This window comes from Pipistrellus kuhlii, unplaced genomic scaffold (assembly GCF_014108245.1).
Source record: "Pipistrellus kuhlii isolate mPipKuh1 unplaced genomic scaffold, mPipKuh1.p scaffold_m20_p_6, whole genome shotgun sequence".
NCBI classification, from domain to species: Eukaryota; Metazoa; Chordata; class Mammalia; order Chiroptera; family Vespertilionidae; genus Pipistrellus; species Pipistrellus kuhlii.
In genome coordinates this window covers 42,116,708-42,139,040 of record NW_023425562.1, presented here as the reverse complement: position 1 = coordinate 42,139,040, position 22,333 = coordinate 42,116,708, and the positions used below count along the sequence as shown (strand labels likewise).

Genomic DNA, 22,333 nt, shown 5'->3' with positions numbered 1-22,333 from the left:
TAGATATTATTGCCAAATATGCTTAAATAATAATTAAATTATATAGTTTTAATATAAAATAACTTACTACAATAATGATTATTGAATCAAATTTCCCCATCAAGCAATATGAAATTCTGAAATCAATTCCTCATGCATCTAAATTATTGAGTGCTATCAATACTAAATGCATCTGACTAAAAACAACAACAGAACACGCTAATATTTTTAGTGCTGTTGATGACATTAGTATAGTCATCTTATTTTTGGTACTCTTCCTCAGACCTATAGATATAACATAAGATCACTCAGCATCATAGCCATAGCGAAATGGTGTTTCGCTTATTAAACGTGAACAACTCTCAGTGTTTTCTTTTTAGAAAGTTTCCATTATTTTGATGGAAATTGGATAGTAGAGACCATAGTTGAAAGTGTAATGGTGATTTCACATCACCTGGAATTAAGTTGTTGGAGAGTGTGTAAAAGAGAAGAAAAGGATGGATTTATTGTCATACACTTGTAAAGATGACTGCCCATTATTCTAGATATGGACTTAGTTTTGTTTCTTTATAACTTGATATTTCCTGAACTGCATTTCTAAAAACTTGAAGATAATCCTCTTCATCCAATATTGAAAAGCCCTACTCATCCACATTATAGCATTTTCTCTGTTTTGTAATATTGCATATAATTATCATATCCCTTTGGTCTTTAATATCCATTAAATTATTGAAAATAAATAAAACAACAAAAGGCAACATCTCAAGAGGGCCTTGTGACCTATGTCAGTGTACTTCACTCGTATGAATTCAGTGAATCGTGATGCCTTTTACTGGGATTTGAAATTTTACAGGAGTCATCAAGACCGCCCTTCCAAACATGGATAGAGAGGCTAAAGACCAGTATTTGCTTGTTATTCAGGCAAAGGATATGGTTGGTCAAAATGGAGGACTCTCAGGAACCACATCTGTCACCGTGACCCTCACTGATGTCAACGATAACCCACCTCGCTTTCCTCGAAGTAAGCAAGCTATTTTGTTAAATGGCGCCAGGTGTGCTAACTTTCCTTGCCCATCCTATAAATGTCTTTATAAATAACTTTTATTCAAATTCTGCTCAAATAATTTACTATTATTGTATTCTCCCACAATTTTGTTTTATCAGGGGCATGATTTTAACTCAGAAATATAGAATAAGGAGGATATTGAAAAGAAATGAAAACAATCATATATGTATATTATTTCTCTCTAAAATACATGGTTCTTGCCAAAACCGGTTTGGCTCAGTGGATAGAGCATCGGCCTGTGGACTGAAAGGTCCCAGGGTCAGTTCCTGTCCAGGGCATGTACCTTGGTTGCGGGCACATCCCCAGTAAGGGGTGTGCAAGAGGCAGCTGATCAATGATTCTTTCTCATTGATGTTTCTAACGCTATCCCCTCTCTCTTCCTCTCTCTAAAAAAAAATCAATAAAATATATATATTAAAAAATAAGTAAATAAAATAAAATAAAATAAAATAAAATAAAATAAAATAAAATACATGGTTCTTGTTCATTCACATTATTTGAATACTAGAGGCCCAGTGCACAAAAATTGATGCAAGAGTAGGCCTTCTCCTGGCTGCTGGCTCCAGCTTCCCTCCAGCCCCTTCCTCTGTCCACAGGCAGGCACTCGGGACCCGGGCTGCTTCCCTTTGGCCCGGCTTCATCAGGAAGGATGTCTGGTCTAAATAGCATATTACCCTTTTATTATTATAGATTATACATTATTGTCTTTACATATTAACCTTTTTAAAAAAAATAATACATTTTCACTGATTTCAGGAGGAAAGGAGAGGGAGAGGTAGAAACATCAATGATGAGAGAGAATTATTGATTGCTGCCTCCTACATGCCCCCCACTGAAGATCCAGCCTGCAGTCTGGGAGTGTACCCTTACTTGGGATTGAACCATGACTTCCTGGTTCATAGGTCAATACTCAACCACTGAGCCACACTGGCCGGGTGTTTTAACCATTCTATTCTAAGGCATTTTTAAACATTCTGTAACTTACATGGTTGTTGTAATGAGTAATGTAAAATAATACTTTATATTATTAGAAAGCCAAAGTAGGAGATTCCTGAGCTCTTTAATTTCTTATTCTACTTCTTTTTAACCACTTCATGCACATCGAACATTCCTTTTTAGTTCTACCACATCTTTCTTGGGCAAGCACTCGGTATTCCAAAAAGAAATCAATCTAAAGAACCAGAAAACCACAGGCCCTCAATTTAGTTTCTTTGAGCAAAATGGCTTTTGACTTAACCAAGAAAAGATTTTAAAAAATACTGTATGAAGAGATGTTCTGATTATAAAAAAGCATTTTAATCTCACTCTCTTTCAGTGTCCTTCCCCCCCCCTCTTTTGTTAAGGCATGTGGTGCTGCTGTAGAATGTTCAAGAATGTGAGGACATTTTACAGACTACAATGTCTCTAAAATGCTTGTTTGATAGAAATGGGGAACTAAGCTCCCTTACACAAAGACCTTCAGAGCGAATAATGGCAAGCAAGGAAGCTTTCTCTGCAGATATGAATGCCACTATGTTTCCTTTCAAATACTGCTTCTTTCGATTTTTCATTCTATGCATTTTTAATATTTATACAGCCAACATTTTAATACCTCCTGGCAAAAGAAACACCCATACATTTATATCCTAAGTTTTTCTTTTTAAAAAAATGAATCTACCCTTAATTGTGCTCTTGATGGCTTATTAAGGGGGAGGTGAAGATTGTAGGATTAAAAATATACAAACAATAATGTAATTATATTTGGCTTCAGAATAAATTTAAATGTTTCTCTTTAAGCCTACAGAGATAAAAAGTGATGCTTAGAATTTTGTGGTTCCAGTGCTCAAGATTTGATAAGATAGAGCACAGATTTTCTAGCTTTAGATCCTCTCCTACTTATTAAAGTGAAGGAAGCCAAGGATGTGTCATTAGATGTTTTAGTTTTTGCTGGGGTTTTTCTCTAAAATTTGGTTACTATATTAACTTTGAATTTTTTGGGGGATTTTTAATAAGGAAAATTCTGGATGTGTGCAAAGAATCACTCAAAAATGATAAGCATATATTGTAATCATGTCTATAAAAATCAGTAACTTATTCACAAAATTTAGAAAATTGCAAACCGCAATAGCTTTCAGCCTAAAATGTGTTTCCTATAGATACATTTTTCTTTGCATATTCCTCTCAGAGAGAAAGCTTCTTCTGTATAAGAAAGTGAATATGCACCACAGTTGGCAACCTGAAGGAAATGGATTAGGGGGGAGGAAGCAGGAAACAGTAGGTGATTAGCACAAACAGTGAAGGAGCATCTGTTCTTGAGGACTTTCATAGTTTCGGAGGGTTAGTCTACACATTTCATCTGTTTCCCTAACTTCTTTATTTCTCGTATTTTTGAGTTGAGGGATATTGAAGAGGAATTTTTGTAAGGCTTTTTTGCTTTGTTTTGTTTTTTTAAGACAAATTATCTTTTCTTTTTCTTCCTATTCCTGTTATATTGCCTCTGCTCTGGTACCATTATATCCCCGTCAGTCCTGCATATAACCTACAGAATTGTCCTTGGTAAATGTATGAGCTAAACTAAAACAAGACTAATATTGTTTTTCATAAACTTTTTTATCCAGTTCTCTGAAACTCTGTTAGTAAAAGAAGCTATTGTATAAATTCCAACTTTAAGTAATCAGAACTGTTGAGGCTTGTATTTACCTATGTAAAGCCTAAGCTATACTATTTTTATTTTTTAATATTTCCATTATATTAATTATAGCTGAATTGTTTATATTCAATGATTGTATATGAAGTAACTATAATTATTTTAAATGTATTTTGGTATTTAAAGTAGCATAGTTCCTACCACTAGAAATATAGAAATGGAGATTCTTTTCTTGCCTCTTCTCAGGCCATCTGTTTCTGCTGACACATACTCATTATTATCTAATCATCCTCCTGAAATATCTTGAGACTAAATGAAACTAGTCTCATATTGCCTAGTGTCTTCTTTATTAAAAAATAAAACATATATTAAGACAAGATGATGCAAAATAGTCAACTAGTTACTTTTTTCTCCTCTGTTAGCTTGGTATAAGGTTTGGCTCATTTTTGTTTGACTTTTTCGCAGGATCTTACCAATATAATGTCCCCGAGTCATTGCCAGTGGCCTCTGTTGTGGCCAGGATTAAAGCTGCTGATGCAGATATAGGGGCTAATGCTGAAATGGAATACAGAATTGTGGATGGTGATGGATTGGGGATTTTCAAGATTTCTGTTGACAAAGATACACAGGAAGGAATCATTACTATACAGAAGGTAACATTTTATTGATTTTTCTATACTAGAGGCCTGGTGCATGACATTTGTGCATGGGAGGAGAAGGAGGTCCCTCAGCCCGGCCTTTGCCCTCTTGCAGTCTGGGACCCCATTGGGGGTGTCTACCTTGCAGCTTAAGATGTCAGTCAGACATCCCTCTCACAGTCCAGGGCTCTCACAGTCCGGGACCCCTTGCTCCTTATCGCCTGCCTGCAGTGGAGGCAAGAGAGGTTCCTGCCACCACTGCTGTGCTTACCAGCCATGAGTCCAGCTTATGGAGTGCACTGACCACCAGGAGGCAGCTCCTGCATTGAGCTTCTGCCCCTTGTTGGTCAGTGTGCATCAAAGCGACTGGTCATTCTGCAATTCAGTCGATTTGCATATTAGGCTTTTATTATATAGGATGGCAACTTCACAGAGATTACTGAGAAGCCCTGTCTACCTTGAAGGGGAAACATATTAGACAAACTGCATATTCACTTTCTTATACATTTGTGTGTGTGTATGTGTGTGTGTGTGTGTACGCGCACGCGTGTGTTGTGTGTGTTTTTAATTTTAGGAGGAGAGGCTGTGCATTTATTTGTAGGTATCATGATCTTGGGAAATACTGAATGACATGTGTAATCATACTCCATCAATTCTATTCTCTGAGTGAACCTCGCCCTATCCATAGCTCTATGACAATAGGCACACTGACCAATGTTTTACTCATTTTAAGTGACCTGTTTGGAGAGATGACTGTGCCTCTCAGTGATTATTTCACTAATGAAACCTGACTATTAACTGAAAGCCTTTGCAAGCAAACCAGATAAGCACTCCACATACTGAAAATAATATAGGTAATCTTGGAAACAGAAAGCAAAATATTGAAAGCTTGCTACATTATCATTTTTTTAATTTGTATTAATCGAAATGCTTGAAAAATTTACCCCATAATGCCTTCCATCTAAGTGCAAAGCAAGTCATTGTCATTCAAACTGAAGGCTGTCTGTGAGTGTTTTTTAAGTAGCTCCTGACACTGATTAGATATGGTGAAAATGAGCTGCTTAATCCATCAACTCTGTTTAGACATGATCTTTAATAAATGTTAAATTTTAAAAAGTGTCAAAAGGAATTATTACTTATCTCAAATATTGGAAACACTAGAAATTGAAATATAAATGAAAATCCACACTCTGAAAAGGCTGGGATTTTGTCAGTCTGACAGTCCAGGTGTAAAGCTCTGTAATTAACTCTTCTAGATAATTAACACATATCAAAAAAAAAAAGGAAGTTATATTTCAGTTGTTATAGGAAAACATATGTTTGATTTCAGGCCAATGGGCAAAACATTTCTGTAGTTATTTCCAGTGGACAGCTGCTGTTTTAGCTCAGCTGGTAAAAATCTATGCAAAAAGTTAAAATAAATAGGATTGGCCAACTGTTGGTAAAATATTTTGTTTTGTTGTATAAAATAAAAGGAATGCAATAAGGTACACTGCTGCTCAAAAGATTTCAAAGATTCATTCAAACTCAGTTTCTCCTATTCAAGAATGTTTAACTATTTTCGTGACATGGCACTATAGATGCATCTAGTTTTTAGAAGAGAAACTATTAATCAAATTTCATTTTCAAGAATTATTTGATCAATTTGTTCAAAACGTAATTAATACTTTATACGCAGCTAGTAGACTTCATACTGTCATAAGGTCTTTCATTAATCTAGTGCTTGTTCTCTCCACAAGCTTTAACTAGGGTTTATATTTTAATTTATCACATAAGCATCCAAGAACTGTTGGATCCCTTGAATTATTTAACCTGCTATTTTCCAAGTATATATCCCGCTATTCCCCAGTTCCATTTGAAGAGCCAGAGTAGGCACTAAGCCACTTTTCATTCCCAGAAGCAAGATGACTTTTCTAGCTCTTCGAAATCTCCACCTCCTGTGAGAGTCTCCTATGCTCTGCCCCTATACCCTCTTTCATTCACTTTTAAATCTGGAAAAGTGTTCCTGTACCATCTTTAAATCAACAGGTAAACTAGAAAGTAAAGTTGTCTGTACAAACTATTTTTCCTGTTCATGGAAGAGTGTGTTTTGTTTGTGTGTTTTCCTTCAATGATGGACACTTGGTCTAATACAAATGTAATGAAGTTGTCTCAATTCCACAAACACTGTGGCTTTTCATAGACTTAGCTGTGGCCAGGAAAATGTGGGTAAATAACCAAGGCTGTGTAAGAGTATCCAGGAGAGCTCAGACGCCATCTGCCAAGTTGACTGGTCAGTCCCATCTAATCTCAGTTTGAACATGACCTGAGGAAGGAGTTGAAAAGTGGGCGGATAACACTGTTCCCCAGGTAGATAGGGAAAGGGAGATTTTCCAAAGAGGTGCCACCTGTGCAGATCCATCACATGCAATGCCTTATGAAGTTCAGGGTTAGAACTGTGAGTAAAATGGGGAAGGGATATTGACATCCGGCAAGGTGATGTAAGTGGAGGGGCTCCTTCCCATCTTTATGTCTCCTTCCCGAGACCACAGTTAGTGAATAGGAGCTAACTGTATAATAAGTTGCAAATAAGAATGGATTATAAATTAATATTAAAAGGCATTTTAGGTACGCTATAATAAAATACATGACAGAATAAAAAATTGTATTTTCTAATTTCTCTTAATCCTTTATATATTGGAACTGTCTGTGATAATTCTAATTCATTTCAAGCACTTCAGTTCCTTTCAGAGGACTGTATTATAATATCAATATTTACTTAACATGTCATTTTTCTGATTTTAGTCAAATAGCACATCTTTTTCCATTATTATTACATGTAAAGTATTGGAGTCATTTCTAGGTTCTTGTCTTGCCTTTTCTTGATCCATACAGCTTTTGGCTGTGTTATTTTTTCTTTTCTTTTTTCTGTTTTTTTTTTTTTTTTTTTTTTTTTTTTTTTTTTTTTTTTTTTTTTTTTTTTTCCAGCATTCTACAAAGGTTGGTTATCACTGCTTCACTCCAAAACTATTATTTTAATAGCTCTGAGATCACGACCTGCTTCTAGCCTCTCAATTCTTAAATCTGTGCTTTATAAAATTGCTGTTCAAAACACATTTTATTTTTATCATTTTAACTAGTTATAAAAAAATTCATCTTCCACCAAGGAAATAAAGGAGAGCAAATTGAAAGGAAACAGTAAAATAATCATTGGAACTATATAATTCTAAACTATATAATTCTATAAAATTCTAAAAGTATTTATTGAAGACCCGTAGCTTCATGACAGCTCATGAGAAGAGTTGTTATGTTTCTGGCCTTTGGTCCACCATAGGGTGTCAACCCACTAGGAGTTGTGGATAGAGTATTCATCCCCCTCAATTACATTCCTGAAATCCACCTTTTAAAAGCCCTGGAGTTCCACTGCTTATGTAGATAAAGCCCTATTTCTATTGGAGTTGGGGTATTTTGTATGTGTGAACCTTCCTTAATAATCATCCAAACTTACTCTTTCTCTACAGTATACTAAAACCTGAACCCATGACTTTTTCATAAACAACGTACCATCATGAACTTCATTCCACTTTGAGAAAACTATTATATTTTGAAACACACACACACACACACACACACACACACACACACACACGCCATTATTGACATAGGGTGAATTAGGAGCAGGGAGAGGAGAATATAAAAGCAGTCTTTTAGAAAGATATGATAGAAAAAGAAGAACAGAATTGTAAAATATTACCTTCATGTTATTATTATAATAAGTTATTATTCCAATAATCTTACACAGATAGTCCTTACTCATATGATTAAATATGCAGAATTTATAGGTTAAAAATTAGCATAGGTGTTTTCATAGAGGATTTTTTCTGTAATTTAATTACTTTTTTATACATTAAGAATAGTTCAAAGTGATGACAAAACTACAGTTTTAAAAAGTTAAAACAATGTACAAACTTTTTTATGGCCATTTATGAATGATTGGATTATAACCAGCAACATAAGGCTTCAAAATTCACTAAGTATAAACATAAATATGATCTTATGTGCATGGAAACTGTCTTTCCACCTAGAATTCTTTTTATATTTCCATACCACAATTTTGACTTTAGGAGCTTTGTGGTCTTTTATTTTTCTTTTGAGATAAAGCATTTCTTCCGCTACGGCACCTCCATTTTCAATCTAAGACCTCAATTGGGGTTAAATATGGAATATGGAATTTTGCTTCTACAAACTACATTACCATAACGTTACAGTGCAGTAAAAAATGAGCATTTTCAAAATGCGTTTTCTATTGTATAAAGCATTACTACACATGCATCTGGATTTGTGGATGGCTTGTATGGTGGCTCACATGTTTTTAAGCTTCTTCAGACCAATTGTGTTGTACTGTCTTCATAATTTCTTTATGTCTATACCCTAACAAAGGTTAAATGAAGTCAGAACCATCAAATAATAGGCGTTGTTGGGGAGGTGTTGATAATACAGCTAGCCTCCATTCACTGTCAGGTAGGAAGAGTTAGAATAGGCAAGGTCCTGTCAACCTTCAACTCAGCTGCACAGATTTCTGAGCTCTGGGGTTAACTATCTTGTTACTGAAATGTGTCCTTTCTCTGTTACTTGCAGTAATGAGGGACTAATTCCCAGAGTTAAGCATGTGTTTCAGTATTTCATAAAATGCTGCTGATGTGAGGTAGAGGGAAATCGAGCCAACAACATTTCCAATAGATTTTCTTCTTCTCATTACGTGTTTCATTCATTAATCCTGCTGCTGTGGATGCACCTTTTTCATAATGGAGCAAAGATATTCCTTCTATTTTATGGAAAAGGCATAAGTTTTGGGTAATTTTAGTTTTAAAGGTTGGATGTGATATGATTAATAGAATAACTTTCATTTAGTGAACTTCTGAATTTCAGATTATATTTTCCAATGTATTAAACTTATTGTTTCTTTGTGATATATAAGTAGATCCTAACATCATTTTAACCATGTATATATGTGCATGTATATATGATGTAATCTATGTATTAATGTTTAAAACTTACTTGTGTTTAAATAGTAAAGATTAGATATAAATATAGGGTCTTAAAGCCCTGGCCAGGTAGCTCAGTTGCTTAGAGCATCATTTCGACACACCAAGATTGCAGGTTTGATCCCCAGTTAAGGTACATGGTACATACAAGAGTCAGCCCATGAATGCATGGTTGGGTGTAGCAACAAATTGATGTTTATTTCTCTTTCTCTCTCCCCTCTCCCCCATCTCCTTGTTCTTCTCTATATATATATAGAGAGAGAAGAACAAGGAGATGGGGGAGAGGGGAGATATGCCTAAGCAACCATTATGACTAAATGACTGGATGACCGGCCAGTAACTATGCTGCACACTGACCCAGATTTTGCTGCTGGGGCTCTGACAGCCCCAGATATGATTCACTTGCACCCAGTATCCAGACAAGAGGGAAGAAGCAGCCTGATTCCTCACAGATCGGCTGTTGGTTAGCTTGCTGCTGGGGCCAACCTCCTATGGTCCCTCCCCCTGGGCAGCCGGCCTCCCCCAATCCCCATCAGCCCTATCACTGGCTAAGCCAAGGGATCCCTACCTGGGATGAATTTGTGCACTGGGCCTCTAGTTCAATCATAAAATTTAAAAACAATTTTAAAGTAAGAAATCACTCTTTGAAGAAATTTGATAGTAATGTAAATGTCAATAAATGATTGACTTCATTAAAGTGACTAACCTGCTTAGTAATATTTCATTTTTTTATTTTGATAATTTATTAAAGCAATATTCTCAGAATGTGTGTTATGTCAAAGACATTTTCTAGGAAATTTATCATGAATTTTATTATTGTTTTTGCTTAGGACAAGTCACGGAATACAGGATTTTTGTTGCTGCTTTTTACATGGTGTGTCTTTACCTAAATTAGTTTCAATAGGTAGGATTCCTAGATGCATTTAATTCCATGATGCATTTAACAAAGAGATAAAAGATAATTAATGATGTATAAGGAAAGTTAGAGAGATAATTTCAGGACAAAATTTATGTTTTCAGTATGGGTAACTAGATAGATAATTGTGTCATGCCTTTATAACGGGAGTGTGGAAATGATGAATGTATTTTGGAATGTTACACGTGAGGTACTTCTGATACCAGGGAAATAATGTCTAGGAAGTAATGAATATAGCTCTAAGGAGAGGTCTAGATTATAAACTTGGGTCTGGAAGCTATAAAAATATGCATGACAATTAAAAATTGTCTAGATTATAAACTTGGGTCTGGAAGTTATAAAAATATGCATGGCAATTAAAAATAATACAGCAGTGGAGGGGAGGGGATGAGAGTGGAGTGGAAGGAAAATAGGGGATATCAGTAATACTTTAAACAATAAAGGAAAAAATTTAAAAAGGTAAAGAAACAATTGAAAACTTCCAAAAAAATGTATGTAAAATGGGGAAAGAATGCATTAGACATTCCTTGGTGAAACTGAAAAATTTAAGTTACCAGCAAAGAGAGATATAGAGAAGGCAAATTGTTTAATTCTTCCATGATTAAGGCATTTTTACAGAGTTTAAAAATAACTGACCAATAAAGCAAATAAATAATTCACGTTCAGAAAAATAAGAGGAATTGCATATATTATCAATTATGGAGGGAACTGATGGATCCTGGAATATCTGTTAGACAGTGGAGATGGGATATAACCAGTAAGGAAATGATTGGAAACATCAAGGATCTGGAGTTCATAGAAATTCCCATGTCTAGATCTGACCTCTCTCCCACAATAGCATTTGGTCATTGATTTAATCAGCTGGGAGTATATTCAAAGCAACAGAATATGCTTTGATCTAAAAGACAGGTGATCTAAAAGAGAAACAAATGTTTTTATAGATAACAAACAGGCTTACTTCTTTTGTATAAAATCAACATTAAACATAGGACACTAAATAATTAGACCTCACATGCATTTGTGCACACACACACACACACACACACACACACGAACAGAGTGAAGAATTTCTAGAATTTAACTTTAATAAACTCCAGAAACAACAACAGCATTGACTTAAAGTGCAAGATCTAAAAACAAGTCATTGAGATTAATGTCAGCATGTTTTCCTTTATCCCAAAAGCCAAACTCTAAGGAAGGGAAAAATGCAGTGCAATGATTTTGTTAAGTGAGTTCAAATTATATTTAACTGAGGTTGTACTATTGATAAAGCTAAAAATGGCAGTATGAGCTCTTGATAACTATTTGTCACAGTTATCTTCTTTTTTACTTTGCCAAAGACATAGACCCTGTTGTCCTGAAAACAGAAGAAAAAGACATAGTCTTTCCTTTTGATTTGCTCATAACAACAGGGAGTAATGGCACTAATTGTGGTCAAGTAGAAACTCAACAACTATTTGACCAGGGATTGCTGTGAAAGTCACTGTTCCAGATGCTTTAAATTTATCAGTAATTTACTGCAACACTCTGAGGATGGTGAGGTAGGCAGGTACCTAAAAGCGATAATGCTATACACTGTGAGGCCCCTAGGGACTAAAGAACTTGTTTTAGAGGAAGGGATGTGTGGTGGATGGACATGGCCTTGAGTTCTCATAGTCTGTCTGCCCCAGTACATTTGCAGTTTTGGACTTCCACTGCAACATTCTTCTATTTAGTTTTTGCATTAATGAATACCTTGCATATTTTTAAATGCATGTTAATGATGTGTGTAAAACCCCTTGTTGGTACTCAACTCTCACTATCAAGTTTTATTATTAGGCGAGGGGATTGCCAGAACACTCATAAATATTTCATTAAGAAATGGCAACAAAAAAAAAGTTACATGAGAAAGAAGGACTTTAGGATTTAAACAACTGAACATTGTAACTAAGACAGGGATTGACCACCTGTAAGGACCAATAGTAAATAATTAGACTCTGCAGGCCACACAGATGATGGCAATTAATTTAAAGAGCCCAGTTTTGTATTATGGGGGAGACTGTGCCAAACAAGCTCTTCTCTCTTCCATTGTCTCTGGCATAGATGGCACTTGACAAGTGACAGAGCTGCTTTTAGAATCTGAGGTGTTTTGTGGGGATCACCTTTTTGGGTCTATGTGACTCACATCTGATTCTAGGTTCTTATTACTCCTGCGTATTGCTTAGAGTTGTGGACAGCAGCATGGGCAGTGTTTTAGTTAAATCTCCAATTATATATAGTTTCCAGTGATTTGTCGATTCAAATATTGAATAGGACCTGTTTAAACATTACCTATGTCTCCTTCCCTTTCCTCTTCCTTTGTCTTTCCTCAATTGTCATTTTAACAATTTTCCCCAAGTATAACCCTGCTCATTAAATCTTCAACATTATGAAATGCATTGCTTATATAGAAATCAATAAGAAAAAAGAATCAGGAGTTAACGTTTTATTGCATAAGATTTTTCTTCAATTAGTTTAACAGTCCTATCCATCACACCACACCCCTCTTTGAAAAATTAGCTGTCTGGCTGATTCTGATTTGCTCTGAAGATCATTTTGTGCAGCAATTCCTTTGTCTGTAATTTTGATTCATAGCCCTTCATATGAATTCTTTTATTGCTCTATTTTCATAATAGCTTTTAGGCAGCCAATCCCCAAGCAGGATGCTGTGTTTCTTGATGATTTAGTGGCATCCAGATGTCAGTACCTCATGTTGTTGCCTTTTAGACACATTTTGAAAAACACAAGTTGCTTTAAAATAATTGCATTCATTTGTGCAGTAAGTTTGAAATTATTCTGTCATGAAGTCAGTCAAACTTTGGAACACAGAAATACTTGGCATGTCTTTTGGTAAGCCTGCACGACTATCTTAAAAGTTGTGGTGGTTTTCAGTTATTTTAAAAGGGGGTGGTCAACAGGATTTTTGAGAAACACAAGCTGTTATACACAGACACAGTGTGTGAAAGTAAGAGGTCTCTCCTATAATTTGTCAGTTTCATTGGTGAGTGTAAGAACAAATGGAATAGGCTAGTAGCCAAGCTATTTCTATTATGTTAAGAGTTTCTAAGTAAAGTTATTTACTAGTAGGTAAATAAGAATGCTTTATTTTATTCTTAGCAATACCCAAATTAAATATCAGATTCCTTGTGTAGACCCAAGAAAACTTGAATGACAAGGTCAGGTTTCCTGCAGGATTCGCATCAAATTACCTAGTGCCTTTTAAACACATCTGCTTGTGTCTCATTCTGAATCTGCTGAATCAAATCTTAGAATGGGAGGGAATATGTTAGAAAGTTCCCCTGAGTGGTCTTGATTCTCACCTTTGGTTGAGAACCATTAGGCTCAAAGTGCTTTTAGATAATAGACAAAAAGGTAGCCTTGCAGACATGTCAAGGACTTTGTTGATAAGGTGTTGTGTAAGGCAGTGGTCAGAAAGATTAGCTACCGCTACCATTTTTTTATGAAACCTCAGATAAGAATTAAGAATTTTCTCAACAGTGATTCTATGAAGTTATCTGTGGTCAAGAAAAACCATCTGCCTCTTTCTTCCCTCACTTCCCATTCAGCCATCAGGGTTCTCTGGGACAAAAGTATAGTTCAGTTTTATGGCTCTCATGGCCTGAATGCCAGTATGCCAATGTTTTTTGTTTTGTTTTTTTTCTAATTAAAGAATTTATTGAGCCCTTTCTATGCACCATTTTCATTATAGGCACTGAAAATGCTAGTAATGAGCAAAAAAGTCTGGAGCTTACATTCTACTGGATGAGACATTAAGCAAATAAATATTTCAGCAAGTGCTTACTGGTCTAAGTATCATAAACATATTCTGAGTATTAATTTACATATGTCTCTTGTGTATTAATCAGAGATGAGCCATGGAATCTCTTTAGGTGTTGTTTATGTTCAAACACACACAATGTATAAATTTACATATTATATATACCTGGGTATATGTGTGCATATGTGGTATGTTTTATATATGTAGCATATGCCCTGTATATTGTATATTTATACACACATAGTGCATGTGCATGTTGTATTTATATAACTGCATTGTTTAATTTATTTTAATCAGTGTCACATCCTTATGGGGTGAGGTGTAATACCTATGCACCTATATGTGTGCACACAATCATTCTCAGAGATAAACTCAATTAGGATTACATGTCAACATTACATTTTAGCCCATTTTTCTTAGGGTTCTTGTTGTTAAATACTGACAAGTAAATTATGCTTTATATTTGATAATATTTCTTTTTGAAATTTTTATTTTACATTATTAAATGTAAAGAATATTTTGGAACAGTTTTCAGTGCTGAAATTGAGATTAAAAATCATGAGACACCATGAGCCTCTATCCCTTGAAGAAAGAGCAGCCTGTTATTGTTGTAGAAATATCACCATATTGAGAATAGAATCCTGTTTTCTTTGCACCTGGTGCCTCACTAATACATTTAATTCCCCTCACATGTTTTTTAGCTACCATCTGGTTTGACTAGGGTCACTATTTTTTGAGGATCGTGTTGGCATGGTAATCCTCTCGAAAAGTTACAGACTAGAGATCCTGGAGGATAACTGATAGCCATCTAATATAAAGAGAGAGAGTATGTATTGCATGTGGATGGAAAATGTTGGAAGGGGACTCTGGGTGCTTCCTTGAGAAGAATCCCTGTGTTGTCCTGCTGCACACCACCTGCCCCTTCTGCTGCTCTCTACCTGGAGCACCTGAACCATCAAAATTATAACTAAGTCCCTGAAATCAATGAAATTGTCCTTTTCAATGAGAAATTCAGTTGAAAGTTATATTTCTCTTTCCTTTCAATGTGTTCCCCCCACTCCCCAGGATACTGCAGTTAAATGACATGGTTGAAAAAATGTTACATTGATGTCCCTATTGGAAAAGATTTTAAAATCTTATCTGTTGTCTTTCAAATAATACTCCAAAGTCCTGCATTTCCCCATGCAGTGTTTGTCAGCAGAGTGGAAAGAAGCCCTTACAGCTGTCTGTGAGCCAGGACAGCAGTAAGGATCCTGATTGGCATTATTATCTATTACTGTTGAATGCTGATGGTGCCTTTTTGTGGCTGAGTCCTTCCCATGCTTATTGACATTCATAAATGAAAACGCTCTGCTTTACTGACTACCTAATTGGCAATTTAATTTTCCTAATAACTTCCTCACAGGACCTGGATTTTGAAGCCAAAACAAGTTACACACTACGGATAGAAGCTGCAAACAAAGATGCCGACCCTCGCTTTCTGAGCTTGGGGCCCTTCAGTGATACGACAACCGTGAAGATAATTGTGGAAGATGTGGACGAGCCCCCCGTGTTTTCCTCCCCCTTGTACCCCATGGAAGTGTCGGAAGCTACCCAAGTTGGGAATATCATTGGCACCGTCGCAGCTCATGACCCAGATTCGTCTAACAGCCCTGTGAGGTAACAGCTCCATGCTGTCTATGTCTACAATTTCACAACAATGCACTTTATTCACAGCTCACATGTCTACGTTAGGATGCTTTTGGTTCGTAGCAAATAAAAACCAATTTTGTCTATGTATTGAGCCATAACAGCAGACGTGAAACAGAATCAGAACAACTCAACATTTTGCTAATTCAGAATGTGCCACCTGATCTTCCAAAGCCATTATCACGTAGCAGTATTCTGAGGCATCCGTTATTATCCACAAGCCATAGCTGATGAGCCCCTACATCCAATTATCCTCAGCTCTTTCAAAGCAAACTGTATTCAAAGGTGAAGTGATGCATGTCCTAGTTGTATACATGCATATATTAGAATACTAATTTTATAGATAATTGAAACTAGGGATGGAGTTTTTAAAACTTTTTTTCCCATATTGGTATATTTGGTTGGTATATATTCATTTATATTATTATTTTCACTTATAAACAATAATATAATACCTAATATATGCATTAGGACTATTTTTTAATGTCCTTTCAGTCATCTTGTACAGAGACAAGAGACATTATTATAACCAACTAACCTCTTCGGACTCACAGAATTTATTCTTAAAGTATTTCAAAATGTTATAGTATTCTATTTCATGCTTTTTGCCTATAATTTACAATCTGAAGTCTACATGTATGTTTTTGTGTATACATGTGTTTGTGTGTGTGCACATATGATAAATTATGTCTTTTATATTACACACCTTAACTTGGGATCATATGTATGACTTTTCATTGTGACACTATGGATTTGATTATACAGTCTGCAAAGTATAAAAATCAATGAATGTTTTATATTCAGATACTAGGGGCCCAGTGCATGAATTCTTGCATCTTGAAAGGAACTGTGAGCTGTGAGGCTGTGGTAGGCACAGGGGCAGATCTTGGCCCATCCTCTCCTCCCCCGCCTGGCTCCTCTCACTGTGGCCCCCCTTGTTCCCTGTCTGCTAGCAGCCCTGCTTCCACCACCACTGCTCCTATATGTTGACAGCTCCAGCCTTGCTCAGACCCGCTGATAGCATGGAGTGATTGGGGCCGGCCCCAGCAGCAGGTGCCGGCAGGGCCAGTACCATCAGCAGGTGTGAGTGGCTGCTGCTGCCCTGATTACCCCCTCAGGAGCAGGGGGAGGTGGAGAAGCCCTCAGGAGTGATTAGGGCCAGCAGCCGCTGCTTGCACCTGCTAATGGTGCTGAGTGATTGGGACCAGTGCCAGGCACTGGCAGTGAGTGAGAGTGGGGCTGGCATTGGCAGTGGGTGTGAGCAGGGCCAGAACTGGCAACAATGCCGAGTGCTGGGCAGAACTGCAACATGCAGGAGCAAAGAATTTTCAGTAACCACCAGAGGCTCTCCCCAAAGATAGCGACTCATGTCCTACTTTAGTCTGGTGCCCCTACTCACCTGCTCCACCATCCCACCACAGCCAATGCCCGCCATGTTCTGCACACACACCCTGGTGGTCAGCGCAAGTCATAGCAACTGGTTGTTTGGTTGTTCCACTTGTTCTGCCATTTGGTCTTTTTGCTTATTAGCCTTTTATTATAGAGAATGTTCAGCTTATGACCACAGCCTTTTAGATTTAACCCATATGTGAGAATTCTAAGTGCTTTTGAGTTAAATTCTGAGCTAAGCCTGGACATTGACTACAAAGTGTGATGAAAAATATCTGAAATGTAGGCACTGATTCTTAGGAAAAGCTCATAATTTCTATCTCCCTTAAAGTATAAGCATACATATATCTATCTATCTATCTATCTATCTATCTATCTATCTATCTTCTCTTTTCCTTCTCTTTTTGTCAAATATTTTAATGTTTAGCCTAGTTGAGAATTGGCATAAAATAATTGTTATTCCAAAACTGAACTCATAGTCATTGTTTTCCTGTCTATATAAGAAATTCAGACCGTTGAGAATGCTATATTATTTTAAATGCAGTGCTTATAAACCGTTTTAAGAATATAATTTGTTCATTATAATATTAATGAATCACAAATATACCAGATAGATCAGCCTTCCCCTCTTCTCTGTTAGAGCCCAGCCTTCTTTGTCAGAGCAGCTCTCTGGCTTAAGCTCAGCTACATCTGCCGAGTCTTCTTACCTTGCACAGACTTGAATTTGGGTTTTATTATATCATTGCATCTCTTCGTGACACACTTTCCCTCCCGAACAGCAACCACAGCACAGCTGTAGGCATAGATCAGCTACTCAAGACAGTTTGACTTTTGTTTAAGTGATTTCATTTCATGGGGAGAAATACCTAATGCTTGCATGAAGTTGGGGATGTGGGGGGAAAAAAGACACACTAATAAATATTATAATTCAGTACTTGAATGAGAAGATTTAAATAAATTTTGATTTTTTATTTATTGCATTGGTATTTTAATATTGTTTGTTTTTTTTCTCGTGTCTTTAGTGTCATTCCTGATAAAGCATTTCAGAGTAAATAGTACACCTTGTATAATATCTTATTTATAAAAAATATAGTGTCATATAATAATTTGGGGATGAAGAAGGAAGAGTAGGCCAAGTGGCTCGCAACCTGAGTTAAGAGATGAAGTGAGTCTGGAAGCATAGAGATAGATATAAGGGACAAGGCCTGAACTCTGATGATTTGGGACATAAAAATCTCGGTGGGCTTAATTAATGAAAGAGAAGTGTATTTCTACGTCATATAAATTTTCTTGAATCTAGTGAAGGTGACCTAAAAGTTCAGGTTAGAACTATCCACTTAGGATTTTCTAATCCCTGAGTCTCACAAATCGCGAGATACAGACTTCGTTCAGAGTGAACTTAAATGTGATTTTTCATGTAACTACTTATTTTGCATTTGTAAAATTGATTTATTGGCTTACATTTAACAATTAGATTATTGAGACATTTATTTGTATAAACTCAGCAAAGTTATTGGTAGCTGATATATATATATATTTTTTTTTTTGGATTTGTCTCCTGGATTTGTCCTTCCCTGTCTATTTATGACATCCTTCAAGCTGGTCTCATTTTGTAGTTTGGTGAGTAATGTGTATCCCCATGCATCCTCTAAAAGACTGGTCTTCTTCCCAGCAGTGCTATTTGCAGAGTGACCGAGGAAATGCCACTCAGCCTGCTGAGTTTCCATATGACCCGGAAGAAAGGAAAAACAACTCTTCTTCCGCTTTATCCCAGGTTTTTTAGGATTAAGTAACTAATGCTTTTATTTATTTTCATTTATTTTTATATTCTTTTTAAATTTTTTTTCCAGTTGATGTCAGAGAGGAAAGGAGAAAATGAGACAGATAGAAACATCAATGAGGAGAATCATTGATTGGCTGCCTTCTACACACCCCAACTGGGATCAAGCCCACAACAAAGGCATGTGCCCTGATTGGGAATCAAACTGTGACCTCTTGGTTCATAGGTCAATGCTCAACTATGAGCTATGCAGGCTGGGCAGTAACTGATGCTTTTAAACTGTGAATCATGACTTATGTATGTATAGGAAATAGTATCATTATGTGTTGCTATTATTATACCTTATTGTGTTTTCATGCCATTTTTATTTCAATGTCATTAACATCAGTGACAGTAGACATATTTTACAAGCAACTATATTGGCAGTCTATATTGAAAATTGTTTTGTATTCACATAGAAATACATAGAAAAGATTAGGTAGTTGGTTACTGGGCATAAGCATGTAGTTGCACACTCAAGTAACTAGCAAAATATAAGTAACCATTTCAGTAAATGCCAATGCCTGAGGAGGTAGCACAGTCCTCTGAGGTTCTAGGGAAAGTGTTCTCAGGTTGAGATGGAACCAACCCTAAGAGCCTTAACAGTCGTGAGCTTTGGGCTTTGGTCCCCCAGAAATATTGCAGTTCTTAGAGGAATAGAGAAGCAGTATTTGTTTCATTGTAATTATTTAAAATTAGACCAATAGTGTTTGAATTGTAAAGCAGAATGGGAAGTTGGATAATTAGTGTTTGAATTTATCCACATTCTTTGTAGTATAATACTGAAATCTAGCATTTTAAAATTTATATTTGGAATAATTTCTGATCATTGGAGCAAGAGATTGGAATTCTTGAAAGAAATGCATTTACTTGCCTCCAGCAAGGTAAAATTGAGATTCCTCTTCCCACATGATTCCTGCCTTGCCCAGAATTTTTAAAAATTTATCTACGTTTGGCACCAGTCAAAAACTATTCATGAGTTTTCTCTGTGCATCTGCCTTTTCCTTAAAAAAAATTAAAAAATACTGGGGCCCATATAGCACTAAGGGCGTTTGGGTGCTTAAAAGTATAATAGCAATTAGGGGGGAAGATTAAACAAACCCAGAGCCCAGTGATTGGCCAGAATAGAACAGCACTGTGAAATGCATGTGCTTGTTATCACTTGCCAACAGCCAGCTGGGGTAGCTAGCCCACATGACATGTAACTTTGGTTTCTTCTTTTCCCACATGGAAACTAGAAGCCAAAGCGGAAAATTAAAACCTGAGGTTACTTACCCTTCCCCCCCAAAAAAGACATTTTGCAAACAAAGTGGATAACTGGATAACTGGTAGCTGGAAGATTACTTACTGGCTTCCCTCCCCCACTCTCCCTTTTAAAGTACTAGTTACTTACCATTTTTATAAATTTTGGCCCTATACACCAAAGATGTATCAGGATTTTCTGTTGAACTTGTGTTCTGCTGATTCACTATCAGGACTGTGTTCTGCTTTTCTGATCATTTTTCTCAGTGGCAGAAACGTCCCTTCTGTGTTTGTCATCCATAAAGATGTACTAGCATCCGAGAGTCTAGAGGACAATTCGGTTCTCATGTCAGCATTGGTAGCTGATCTGTAGGTGAGTGGGCGAGATGAACACAGATGCGGCCCAGCTACACTCAGGATGGCAAAAATCAATGGGAATCTGAACAATAGATATAGTGCACCAGAAGAATACATGGATCAATGAATCCACATACATGTGTTAAAGACCTGCTTTGTGCATGACACTAGGGAAAAAATTGGCAGGAAAAAACAAAGATGAATAAAACATTTCCTCTGACCTCAAGAAACTTACAGTCCGGAGGGAAAAAAAGAATTGATTCCATAAAGTTAAAAAAATGTGAGGTGGAAAATGTCAGATCTATAACATTGTGAGATCAAGAATCACCACTCCAGACTTGAGACTTCATTTGAAGGAATGATGGTACAAGCAGGGGTGAGGGATATCAGGATTTGGAGCAGCCAAGAAAACATTATGCAAAATCTGTTTATGTTTTATTTAGTTATATCCTCTGCATCTAGTGCTCTTCTGTGAGATCAGATAATTTATTTCTCTGGCCAGCACAACAAGCCCAAAGTCCCTATGCCCAAAATAGCCAATAAATTTCTGCATAACATTATTAGAAATTAGATCAGATAGATGTAAAGGGGAAAAATAAAATTAATGAGGATAATTTTTAGCATTCTTAACAATTTGAATCCAGAAGTATATTTGTATTTATGTTTAAGGATACCTGAAAATAACATTTACCTATTGGCTTTTTTTGCTAGTGTGTTCTCAGATAAAGGTGATAAAATAGTATTAGATCTTAACATTATGTAGCGTGACTGGTATGAACACATTTGGGGGTTTTTGAATAATTCATTATGTATTTTTAAGTAGCTTGTACACATGCGTATATTTGTACATATTGTTTTGATCTAAATTATTTGTGAATATCTGATTATTCTGAGAAACTTAAGGATCTAGAAAAATAGTAGTTCATTTGAAAAGGAAAATCTGAACTGTAATCTGTGTCAAAATGCTGCTGAGCTTAATGTAATTATCACTAAAAATGGGGGGGGTATATGTTTAAGTATGGTGAAAGTAAAAAGGAAATTTTTTGTTAAAATAGTGTAGTTAACATCAAGAGAGAGCTTTCAAAACTGGTTAGGTAAGAAATTCCCAACTTGTATGGGCAATTGTTTCATCCTTTATTGGATTGCTGTAGAATTAAAACTCCACTAACTCAACATCTTCGGAGTTAGCAATAAGGAAGACTCCTGGTGAAATGAGTTTATTGAAGGTTACATTTCTCTTGATTTGTCCTCTGCAGTGTTTCCCACATTTAAAATGCTTATTGAAAAGACTTGTTGATAGAAGAATACAAAAGCTATACTCTATTTGGTATGAGACTTTGGGAGCTATACATAAGTTTGAAAGGTTAGGGAGCTAATGTTTGTTTATGTTGTACTCAACTGCAAGCATTCTTTAATTGCAGTCAACAGAAAATGGCCATAGGTAAATGGAGAAAAATGAGTTCATTGAAATCATTGGGAATAACTCACAGAATAAAAAAAAAGCTGAATAGCCAGTTTTCAGATATGAGGAAAGTAAGGTTTGTCTATAAATTATGAACAGTAAGAATGAGCATTTGGATGTGGCCATGAGATGGACCAGTGCCAACTTTTTTCTTACCCAGTGGCCTTTTAAGTCTCACATATCTTGCAAAGTTTCTTGGCCTCTCCTTGGGTAAGGGCCCATCTCTTATTCAGGAAGTCTGGGCATCTTGATTTTGAGTGCCATCAAGGTTGCATGACTTTGGGAAAGTTTCAATCCCCAAAGGAAAATTGAGTTGCCATTATCAGAAGA

General features: G+C 36.2%; 1 protein-coding gene across 4 annotated transcripts in view; it reads left to right on the top strand.

Annotated features, from left to right (window-relative positions):
• Positions 1-22,333, top strand: part of CDH7 (cadherin 7) — a 135,016-nt gene that overhangs the window by 61,872 nt on the left and 50,811 nt on the right. For all 4 annotated transcript variants that reach the window (XM_045574457.1, XM_045574456.1, XM_045574455.1 and 1 more), the window contains 3 exons: positions 833-1,000; positions 4,137-4,324; positions 15,451-15,704. In XM_045574457.1, the coding sequence (XP_045430413.1) occupies positions 833-1,000; positions 4,137-4,324; positions 15,451-15,704 (610 nt within the window). The remainder of the gene's footprint in view (positions 1-832; positions 1,001-4,136; positions 4,325-15,450; positions 15,705-22,333) is intronic.